Raw genomic sequence first — 11,749 nt, 5'->3', positions numbered from 1 at the left:
GTGTTACCCTAAACATTTCTTTCTTTCTTTCTTTCTTTCTGATAATTACCAGTGTTAACTGAACCAATCCAGGAGACAGGAGAAGGGTTTTTTTGTTCGCTTTATAATCATTGAATAAAGTTGATATTGGAGGGGTATACTAGAACATCAGGTGAGGAATGTGAGTCAAGTTCATTCTTGGTTCCTTGCAAGCTGATTTCAAGTATGAATACTGTTTCCCCACTCAGAGCGTTGCCTCTCAGTTGCCTCCTTGCAGAGTGTTAACGTGAGCCTCTCATGGCTGAGGCATAGAGTTGAATTTGTAAGAACTGGCTACACTTCTCAGGTTCCGGTATTTTATATCAGAGAAAAACTGAAAGTTAATTTTAATTCTTTAGATAAGTCCTCATAGATTAAAGTACATTCTTTAAATGTTTCCTTAAAATATTTTCTGTTAGACCATAGAGATGATCGAGAAGGAACAGAGAGAAGTGGAAAGAAGGCCAATCACGAAAATCACTCACAAAGGTGAGATCGAGATCGAGAGTGACGCCCCGATGAAAGAGCAGGAGGCAGCCATGGAGGTCCAGGTAGGAGCCGGCGAGCGGGCGAGCGTGGACAAAAGCTTTCCCCGTGCTCTGACATAGAACCTTCAAATAAAGTAGTGAGCTGTAAAGGAGCCTGTTTTCCTGGCTTGGTTCTTAGGAGCTTATTTTTTCTCAGAGTGCAGACTGTCAGCATTATAGCTGCCTGTTAAAATCGTGTTAGAATCCTGAGGGTATTTGATACAGTAATTCCTTGGTGCTTTGTAAATAATGTAATTTGAGAACTGTTGCAGCTTTTCTGTAATTATATTAAAGATGTGTTTTCTCTTGCATAATAGAAAATGAGAAATAAGTAGATCAGGGCGGAGACAGTCTACTTCAGGGTTCCTTGTTTTCATGTTCCAGTGGAAAAAAATGACTTGAAGTCTCATTAAAAGCTTTGAAAAATGAGTTGTTTTGATTTTTTACTCTAAGTAACAAATGCTAAGTAGTATTTTTTTTAAGAAAGTAAAAACAGCTTTTTGAATGCAGTGCTTGACTTTGACAAATTAACAACTTGATTTTTAAAATTTCTGCCAAAATGTATTGGTTAAAACTCTTTTTCATTTTCACTTATGTTAGGAACCTTCAACCAATAAGTCATTGGAGAAGCCAGAAGCATCTGAGAAACAAAAAGAAGAGGTTGACTCCACATCTAAAGACACCACTAGTCAACACAGACAGCATCTCTTTGACTTGAACTGCAAAATATGCATAGGTTGGGAGTTTTGCTCACTCTAGTGTTGTACTCACTGTTTAAGGGGTATTTTAGCACTCATATTTGTAGTCAGGGTAGGTTTTATTCTCCGGTTGGATGTTGCAACTCCACCCCATTCTGTTGTATGAGAGTGGATCCAGTTTTCAAATGCAGAAGCAGACACAGCCTGCTTTACCGTGTTCACAGGAATGCAAACATAACAGGAGACATCTGTTAAGACTATTAGACTTGCCCATTTTCAGAGTGTTGGAGGTTTTGTTTGTTTGTTATCTCTTTTGGATATTATAGTCCCAAATTAGTGTCATTTTCTATTTTACATTGTTCAGTTTATTGACATGCGCTGTATATTTATGGTTAGGAGTCGGTAGAATACAGATTTCTTTTTACTGGTTGGAGCTTATCAATATTTTGAGGAAAAAAAATCATCAGGGAGTCAGATATACTTTAGGTTCTTATTTTTTTTATTTTGTTATATTTTATTTTGTTATATTTTTTATTATTTTATTTTGTTATTTCTTGTTTTTATTTTAGTTTAATTCCTTCTTTCCTTCCTCCCTCCCTCCCTTCTTTCCCTCTCCTTCCTTCCTTCCTTCCTTCCTTCCTTCCTTCCTTCCTTCCTTCCTTCCTTCTTTCTTTCCTCTTGAGAGGAGTTTCCTTGTATAATAGCTCTGGCTTTCCTAGAACTCACTTTGTAGACCAGCCCAGCCTCAAACTCAGAGAAGTCTGCTGGCCTCTGCCTCCTGAGTCCTGGGATTAAAGGCTTTCCCCACACCATTCCCATTAGTGTGTTAACATTCTTTTCTTAATTTTTTGCTTTCATAACTGAGGACAAGCACTAGCGACTTCTCATTTGCTTGTGTTGTTTTCTATTTAAACATCGGTGATAATTATAAAAATAGTTAATTAAATAGTTATTAAGAAGTCCAGGTAGAACCCTTCACAGTGTGAGGAAACCACATTTCAGTTAGTTTAGGTCTCTAAGGGACAGAGGGGTGCCACTGGTAAAATCTTTGGTTCTTAGAATAGGTGTAACAACTATCCAAGGAAATATTTATTCAGTAATTAAACCAAAGAAATTATATCACTTCTGAAAGTAAAAATGCATGAAAATGTAAACATTGCAGGTAACAAGTTTATTCTGGTGTTTTCTGGCTTCAGGTCGAATGGCACCACCTGTAGATGATCTTTCTCCAAAAACTGTGAAAGTTGTTGTAGGAGGAGCCCGTAAACATTCCGACAACGAAGCAGAAAGTATAGCAGATGCATTATCTTCGACTACAAATATTCTGGCCTCTGATTTCTTTGAGGAAGAGAAACAAGAATCTCCCAAATCAACATTCTCTCCCACTCCACGGTAGCTTTCTCTGTCATAATTCTATGATAAACATCACTTAATTACTTACAGATGTGCAAACACAGAGAAAAGTGACATTTCCCAGGGACTTTTGAGAAAGTAATTATGTATACCTCAGGCCAATTGAGATAAATGAACAGGACTTTGGAGGTTAATTTATTTTGAATAGATTTGAGATTTAAGAGATTTGAGAGTATGAAGTAATGACTTTCAGACTCTTATATATTATGAGCTGAAAAGAAGATCCAGCATTTAAGAGTACTGGCGACTCTGGCAGAGGACCTGGCTTCTGTTCCAAGCACCCTCAAGGCAGATCACAATCATCTGTAGCTCCAGTTACAATGGACTGGATACCTCCCTCTGGCTTCCATGGACATGCACATGGTACACAGGCAAACACAGGCAAAAGTCCATACACATGAAATAATGCAAGTAACTCTTTATAAACAAATCAGAAACATGAAAATACAGTGATCTCAAGAAGTAGGGATGTAGCTTTGTTCTGTGCACGCACATCTGTGGACCTTAGTCTACCTCAAGGCAGTTCAGAAGGATCTCTTTGTAAAACATGACTGTGTTTATGATTGTAAATTTATAATTGAAAGTGCAAACTTCTTATTGAGTTCATCTGAATTGAGTGAACAATTCAATTAAAATAGCTTTAAACTGTTTTAAAATTAAAAATTTTAAATTAAATTTAAAAATTAAGATAAACAAAATAAAATAGCTTTTATTTTTATCAATATCAACATTTATCAATACTTATTTTTATTGTCTTTGATGTAAAATACTTTTAATGGTTTTAGAAAGTTGACTCATTCTTGGATATTTTATTACATTTGTTTGTGTGTGTATACGTGCTACAGTACTCATGTAGAGGTTTGAGGACAGCTTTGTGGATTTGATTTTCTTTCTATCTTTATGTGGGCTCCAGGGATTGAACCCAGGCCCTCAGGAATGGGAGAATGTATCTTTACCACTGAGCCATCTGGCTGGCATGGTTGCTAACTTTAGTATCCATTTCTAGTCCAGAGATGCCTGGAACTGTGGAAGTTGAATCAACCTTCCTGGCTCGATTGAACTTCATCTGGAAAGGTTTTATCAATATGCCATCTGTGGCAAAGTTTGTTACCAAAGCCTACCCCGTGTCTGGATCCCCTGAGTACTTGACAGAGGTACTGTGTGTGAACGTCTCTGTCTTTCCTTGCTTGACTTTGCATGTGTTTCTGAAAACAACAGGCTGGGAGACATGCTGTTAATAATAATTTTTAAAAAATCGTTTAACCCATTTATTACATAAAATGCTGGCAAATTTATAACAAAGTTAGCTTATAAATAAAAGTATTTAATTGTTAAAGAAATGACAGTCCTACCCTGTTCATGTTTCAGGACCATTGCACCTGCCTGTGTCTGTCACTGTTCAGGCTGTCACAGTATCAGTCCCCCAGAGCACTGACCAGTCTGATTCCTTTGGTGGGTTAAATAGCAAATAAACAGCAGGAGTGGAATACTTGGTTAGTGACCAAGTGTGACATTTAAACATCAAAAGAGATAAAGCCAGTATACATGAGCTGTATACATTATTTTTGTGGATTTGATTCATTAGTTTTCTCATTTATTCTAAGACAAAAGTTGTTGAAATAATTCATTTTAAATTTCAAAAAGCCTAACTCCCTATAATGGTAAGGTGAGTTTTCCTTTGATTAGGCTGAAATGTTCCTGTCTCATTCTCGTCCTCTCTCCTTGTGATCTTAGTGTGTAGCCTGGGTTCCGAGTGTGTGCGCAGCAAGCCTTCTGTCACTGAGCGACAGCCATGGGCCTGTCTATTCCCATTGTTCTCAGTTACTACACAGTGCTGCTGTTGCGCAGTTTACTTGGACACTAATATTTTAGGAATGTGAATATTGTTAGAGGAAAATTAATGGGCCACTAATGGTCTTTTGGAGGGTAAAAAATAACCCTTTAGAATTTTTATTTTTCTTTAGATCATTTTGAAGCTAGTTCTTTTACATGGATAATTAGGTCTTGGTTTCACAGACCTTTTTAAATTTGAATAAAGATATTTTTCTTAGTGCCATAGTTTCAGTGTAGTTAGTTTCCTGAACTCCATCTCTGACTTTTATTTTACTTTTATTACAGCTAATTTTAAAATATTGAAAGCAACTAATGAGTTAAATAAATTTAATTCGACTTCTCATGCCTTTCCTTGGTCTTAATAGAAAAAAAATATACTGCATAGAGTTTTAAATTTTTGTGATTAACTATATATATATGTATCAATATACGTATAGTGTGTATAGTTAAGCCCTTTAAAACTATATTGTTATAGAGTTAATTTTCTCTTGCAAAAATATACTTTGTAATTAAATTGCATAAAATCTGAACTTAGCTATTAATAATTAAGGATTCCTTCAAAAAAAAAGCTTAAAAAATGCACCAGGCATAGTGGCATACACCGTTAGCACCAGCACACAGGTGACAGAGGCAGGAGGATCTCATACAAGTTTAAAGATAGCCTGGTCTATATAGTGAGTTCTAGGACAGCTAGAACTACATTTTGCAACTCTGTTTCAAAAACAAAACAAAGAAATAATGCTGTCCACTGCCAGAGACCACCTTTGAGGAGCAGAGAGCCCACCTGTGAGTCTCTGAAACTGTTGCTCTCCCTGAATTGTGGGTGTGGTGTTGGCCACGGGGGTCCTTGTGCTTGTCTGTCCTGCCCTGCCATGACCTTGGGTTTTGACTAGTGTTGATGCTGTTTATGTGCATGTGTCCTTACTAACTACGTTTCCAGTATTACTTATTTGAAGCTGGCGTTTAAGATAGGCTCAGTTGCTATCTCTCTACTGGGTTTTATTTTCTGATGCAGTTTGTTTATTCTTTGTGTGTTCTAGGGATTGATGGAACCCTGAATCTTACACATGCTAAGCACATGTTCTGTTGCCATGTTCTTAGCTCTGTTTACTTGGTTTTATTTTTATTCAAAGTATTCTTAAAGCTAAATATGTATGAGACATGATATTGTAGTGGAGATATTGTATATTTGATCACCTTTTCTTTTATCCATAGGACCTACCAGATAGCATTCAAGTAGGTGGCAGGATATCACCTCAGACAGTTTGGGATTATGTGGAAAAAATAAAAGCATCAGGCACCAAGGTGAGTAAACTCAACAATGCCAGTATCTGAAATGTTTACAGAGTTAAACTCTTTTAAATCTCCAAGGATCCAGTGTCTTTTATCTGGAGGGAGCTAATGCAAATTGGAAGTGTATATAATCTATCCGGGAGGAGATAGACAGCTCAGTTATTAAAGTGACTGTTACACAGGTTTGATCCCTAGCACACACACAACAGTTGAGGATATGGAGGTGTACATTTGTAATCTCATCCCTGGGGAGACAGAGGTATGTGGACCAAGCAGGCTAATTAGACCTCAGGTCCCAGAGACTTTCTGGACAGCTAGACATGATACTTTGGTTGATCTCTGGAGTCTATGTATGAATACACAAACTGAAGTAAAGCCATTTGCTCAAGGCAGTGCAACCTTTCCTTGAGTCTTTGCTTTCTGGTATGTGTTCTCTGTAGATTCTGTCAACACTGTGGAAGGAACTGTGTTAGAGCAAGGATGAGGTTTACCTATGTCAGACAGGGCACAGCCAAGCTCTGTATGCCTGTGTACACTATACTAACAGTCCAGTGGTGCAGACCCTGCAGAGGCTTAGGGCTCTGGTCTTCTAGGATTAGTTGGGCTCCAGGTTCCTGCTTACCACTTTCCTGTTTCCAGTAGTGCGTGCTTTCATCAGGCAGAACGCTCACAGGTCCCTTAGCAGCAGCAGATGGGAACCAGTGAGGGCTTCTTGCCAGGTTGTCTCTGCTTGAGCTGGAGTTGTTGAGCACAGAGTCACACAGCTGTGGGCAACTGGAAAGAAAGCAGGCAGAGGGGGCCCCATGCCGGCCAGAAGTTAAGATCTCCTAGTAACAGGAGGAGATTATAAACTGACATGTAACCTCTGCCTCCGCCACAGGAATGCTTCTCTTCAGCCGTGGTCTCCGTTTATTTGCTGTAGCTTCTTAAACTCAGAGAGAATAATATTTCACGGAAAAATTTAAATACTTTTTTTGTAGAAATTTCTTGTTTTCTTTAAAGGGCTCAAAAGGGAGAGTCTTAAACTGAGAAGGATCTTTTTTCCCAGTATAAACTGTTGAATTGATAGAGTGCTAACAGTTCACTGAAGCAGTTAAAGGCTATTGAACTTGGGAGGTAGGGACAGGCAGCCCTCTTGAGACCAGCCTAGATGATTACATGGTCGAAAAAAAAGCTAGTACATTAGTGCTATTACTTCTCTCTCTCCCTCCCCACACCCCTCTTTGTGTATACATATTACTGTCCAGTACTTTATATCATGCCTTCAGCTTGAAATGATTTAAACACATAGTAGTTAGTTAGCTTTCGATATTTTAGTAATGTGATGTTACTAATACATTTTGGATATCCCTTATCCAAACTGCTTGTGATCAGAAATGTTTCAGATTTTGAGCTCTTTTGAATTTTAGAATGTTAGCATACACATAAGATGATACCATGCGAATGGGGATTCAATTATAATTATGAAATGAGTTATGGATTACATAAACCTTATAAACATAGACTAACGGTAATTTCATACAAAATTTTTGAGGTACCTTCGTTTTGATTGTGTGATTTCGTTGTGATTTGTTTTGATTTGAAGTGATCCTATCACTTGTAGACTGGACTGGACTTTTCTAAATGTTGGCCTCCCTCCAAGTACGAAAGCTGAGAGCATTCATCGTTAATAACCTGTGCACAGTTCTAGGAGGCTGAGCCGTAGCTTAGCTCACTAGGACTTTTCTTCCTGTGTCAGTTCAGACTTTGTAGTGAAACAGGCCGTTTCCATCTTGACTGAATACCTTTAAGAAAAAAAAAAAACAAACCTCCATTAATAAGATAATACCGAATTGTGATTATCTTTTTATTTGAGAGAAAGCCAAGAACCTCAGAGGTGGGTAACCAAATTCTTGAGTTAGCTAATCTTAAAAACTTAGGATCTGTTATGTGTTTTAGAGTCTTATCAAAATCAAAACTCAAAATTAGATGAGCACTAATTAATAGCCTATTTAAAAATCAAGCTATATTTTAGGTTACTATTTTAAGCAATTGTTTGTTATTCTCTTGAATAGGAGATCTGTGTGGTCCGCTTCACCCCAGTAACTGAAGAAGATCAGATTTCCTACACTTTGCTGTTTGCCTACTTCAGTAGCAGAAAGCGCTATGGTGTGGCTGCTAACAACATGAAGCAGGTTAAAGACATGTACCTTATTCCATTGGGCGCTGGAGATAAAATCCCACACCCTCTTGTGCCTTTTGATGGACCTGGTAGGTGTATGTTTTGGTAATAAAATGAGCTTGAAATAAAATGGGAGGAGTAGGTCCAAAGTAGAGGGAATGGTTGCTTCTGTCTTAGATTCAGACTGTTAGACATGAGATGACCAGGCTGGCCACCATTCAGAAGCTTGTAATGAAGTTTATGACTGTTATGTTTATTTTCTCCAGGACTTGAGCTGCACAGACCTAATCTGTTGTTGGGCTTGATTATTCGTCAGAAGCTGAAGCGACAGCACAGCGCTAGTGCAGGTCCCAGTCACACAGCCGACACTCCTGAGAGCGCCCCAATAGCCTTGCCCCCTGATAAGAAAAGTAAAATGGAGTCATCCACAGAAGAAGCAGCAGAGGAAGAGAGTGACTTTTTCAATTCCTTTACAACTGTATTACACAAGCAGAGAAACAAGGCCCCGCAGCCTCTTCAGGAAGACCTGCCAACAGCTGCTGAACCTCTAATGGAAGTCACCAAGCAGGAGCCACCAAAACCCTTAAGATTCCTTCCTGGGGTCTTAATTGGCTGGGACAATCAACCTTCTACTCTGGAGCTAGCAAATAAACCTCTTCCTGTGGATGACATACTCCAGAGCCTTCTGGGCACCACTGGCCAAGTGTATGAGCAGACTCAGCCAGCTGCAGAACAGAGCACTCTTAAAGAAATTCCCTTTATAAGTGATCAAGCTGACCCAAAAGGAGAGACAACAGATAAAGTGGAGGTGACTGAAGGTGAAACCAAGGAGACAAAAGTGAAAGCAGAAAATGTTTCAGAGTCTACAGGTAAAACCTCAGGAGTAGAAGAAACTTCATTGGTAGGTTCCTCTTCCATTTCTCCAGGGCCTTTGGCAAGTCTGAGTCTGAGAGGGAAACCACCAGATGTTTCTACAGAAGCATTCTTAACAAACTTATCAATTCCCTCGAAACAGGAAGAAACTGTGGAAAACAAAGAACGAATATTAAAAAGACCACTGCTCCAAGATCAAGAGAATAGTTTGCAAGATAGTAGGACTTCTAGTAACTCTCCTTGCAGGCCTAGCACACAGGGAAAGGGAAGCATGGATGGGAACTTGAGCTGCAGTGACAGTCTTGTTGCTAACACAAGAGCCCCACAGTTTATCAACCTGAAAAGGGACCCTAGGCAAGCAGCAGGACGAAATCAGCAGACAGCTTCAGAAAGCAAGGATGCAGAGAGCTGCAGAAATGGAGAAAAGCATGCTGTGTCTGGTCCACCACACAACAGAGAGCCCTTGGCAGAGTCTGTCAGTGGAGAGGGAAAGCTGCCTTCTCTAGAGAAGAGCTCATGTGTAGAGCAGAATGATGATTCAGAGGCTGCACCAAACTCATCCTCACTAGAAAACTTAAATTCTTCACAAGCAGAACAAACCAATCCTTCACAAGATGGTGTTTTAACACAAAATATTGAAACCGTCCATCCATTTAGAAGAGGATCGGCTACAACATCGCCTCATTTTGAAGGAGGAAATACATGCCAATCAGAATTTCCTTCTAAAAGCATCAACTTTACTTCCAGGAGTAGCAGCCCCCGAGCGAGTACAAACTTTTCACCTATGAGACCACAGCAGCCCAACCTCCAACACCTCAAGGCTAGTCCTCCTGGTGGGTTCCCATTTCCAGGACCCCAAAACTTCCCTCCCCAAAATGTGTTTGGATTTCCACCGCATTTGCCACCTCCGTTACTCCCCCCTCCAGGCTTTGGCTTTCCTCAAAATCCTCCTATGGTTCCTTGGCCACCTGTTCATGTACCCGGCCAACCACAACGCATGATGGGGCCCCTTTCACAAGCATCAAGGTACATGGGCCCACAAAATTTTTATCAGGTAAAAGATATTCGGAGACCAGAAAGGCGCCATAGTGACCCATGGGGTAGGCAAGACCAACAACAACCAGATAGGCCATTTAATAGGGGTAAAGGGGACCGTCAGAGATTCTATAGCGATTCGCACCATTTGAAAAGAGAGCGTCACGACAAGGAATGGGAGCAAGAATCTGAAAGGCACAGACACAGAGACAGAAGCCAAGAAAGGGACAGAGACAGGAAAAGCAAAGAGGAAGCCCACAAAGACAAGGAGAGGCCACGGTTATCACACAGCGATCGAGCACCAGATGGGAAAGCAAGCAGAGATAATAAGAGTGCAGACAAGAAACCAGACAGGCCTAAAGGTGAAGACCATGAAAAGGAGAAAGAGAGAGAGAAGAGCAAGCACAGAGAAGGGGAGAAGGACAGAGAGCGGTACCACAAAGACAGGGACCACACTGACAGAGCGAAAAGCAAAAGGTGAAACTCGGAGGCTACTTCAGCATCACATTTAAAACTGGTACATGTGTGTCTTTATAGGATTGCCTGATAGGACTGTGCCATCTTAACCCTCAATGTTGGTGGTTGGCAGAGCAGTGAACTGTGCTGGTGCAGAGTCCTGTGCAACAGTGCCCACCACCCCTCCTTCACACCGCTGTCCTACCTACAGGAATTTCATATTTTTAAAGTTTTACAATACTGTATATTCAAAGATTTGTTTAATTAATATGCAATAAAGGCTTAGAAATTTTAGTTTTATTCCTTAATTGGTAAATATGGTTAACTATGAAATATATTTCCTGCCTCTAGTGAATGTCCTTTCTATAATGACTAATTTGAAAGTAATCTGTGCCCTGTATATTTGTTTTCAATTGCACTGTTTTTAAAGAAAATGTAGAGGAGCAGCAAAAAAGCCAAGTGACTTCCTGATCAGACCATACTATGTAGGGGCAGTTTGCGACTGAATCAAGAGCCCAGGGAGTCGCCGGTGGCTTTAATCTGTGCTCATTGAAGGCGTTTCTTACCATGTACTGCAGTTTGTGGTAGGCCGTATCCCTTTCCTTTCTGGCTCTTCAGAAACTTGAATACTTAAGCTTGTACATGATCTTGTGTTTTGCTATCCTTTTTACTGTAAAATGTAAATATTTTAAGGGATATTTTGATTCCAAATATGATAAAAGAATTTCTCACCTACTTTGTGTGTGTGATTTGAAATTCAGTAGTAAAAGAGATTCTTCGAAGTTTCTTTTCCTTGAGACATTATTCTTTTACTCAGCCAAGATTATGTAGACATGCTGTCAGACATTGCCTAAGCAAGGAATGGTTGTTCTTACATCTTAGATGATTCACCTCTAAAGAGGCTAGTCTTTAGAACTGCCAACAGGAGCTTTACAGTTACCCACTTAGTTGATATTATGTTTCTGAAAACTTACATATGCTTAAACTTTGTTATACAGACTCAATAATCATTGTAAAACTGCAGAGCTTTTAAGTGAAATGTATTTTGATTTTTTTTTGTAAAATGATTTGTAGGGCAACTGTAAAATTGAGTATGCCAGTTTGACTTGAAATAGAAAATACAGGAGATTGTTGTTTTTTCAGATCTAAACTTGCCCACTCCCCGAAATGCTTCCTGTGCTGATGTTTAAGACCTAAAGCATTAGCTGCCAGATGATGCTAACACTGAGACCCAGGCCACAGCGATCAGTGTCCTTATCTACTTAGACCCATGAAGAAGAATTCCAGTAACTCCACAAAATTAAGAAAATTGTTTCTAAAAGAGGATTACCAGGTTTTTGAAACCGAATTAACCTTGCTAGAGAAAATAGCAGTCAAAATTTTGTCTGAATTGCAAGGATTACAATATTTTTTTTCTATCTTTGCCTCTGAAATTTATCATC

At 39.4% G+C, this 11,749-nt stretch overlaps 1 protein-coding gene across 2 annotated transcripts in view; it reads left to right on the top strand.

Moving 5' to 3' along the window:
- Phf3 (PHD finger protein 3) overlaps window positions 1–11,089 on the top strand; it is a 66,247-nt gene extending 55,158 nt beyond the window's left edge. For both annotated transcript variants that reach the window (XM_028775386.1, XM_028775387.1), the window contains 7 exons: window positions 438–569; window positions 1,146–1,281; window positions 2,440–2,635; window positions 3,663–3,810; window positions 5,705–5,794; window positions 7,837–8,032; window positions 8,210–11,089. In XM_028775386.1, the coding sequence (XP_028631219.1) occupies window positions 438–569; window positions 1,146–1,281; window positions 2,440–2,635; window positions 3,663–3,810; window positions 5,705–5,794; window positions 7,837–8,032; window positions 8,210–10,332 (3,021 nt within the window). In that variant the 3' untranslated portion in view covers window positions 10,333–11,089. The remainder of the gene's footprint in view (window positions 1–437; window positions 570–1,145; window positions 1,282–2,439; window positions 2,636–3,662; window positions 3,811–5,704; window positions 5,795–7,836; window positions 8,033–8,209) is intronic.
- The last annotated feature ends 660 nt before the right edge of the window (window positions 11,090–11,749 follow it).

The sequence above is a fragment of the Grammomys surdaster genome, unplaced genomic scaffold, assembly GCF_004785775.1.
Source record: "Grammomys surdaster isolate TR1022 unplaced genomic scaffold, NIH_TR_1.0 255, whole genome shotgun sequence".
In the NCBI taxonomy this organism is placed as follows: Eukaryota; Metazoa; Chordata; class Mammalia; order Rodentia; family Muridae; genus Grammomys; species Grammomys surdaster.
This window is presented reverse-complemented; position numbering and strand designations above follow the sequence as displayed.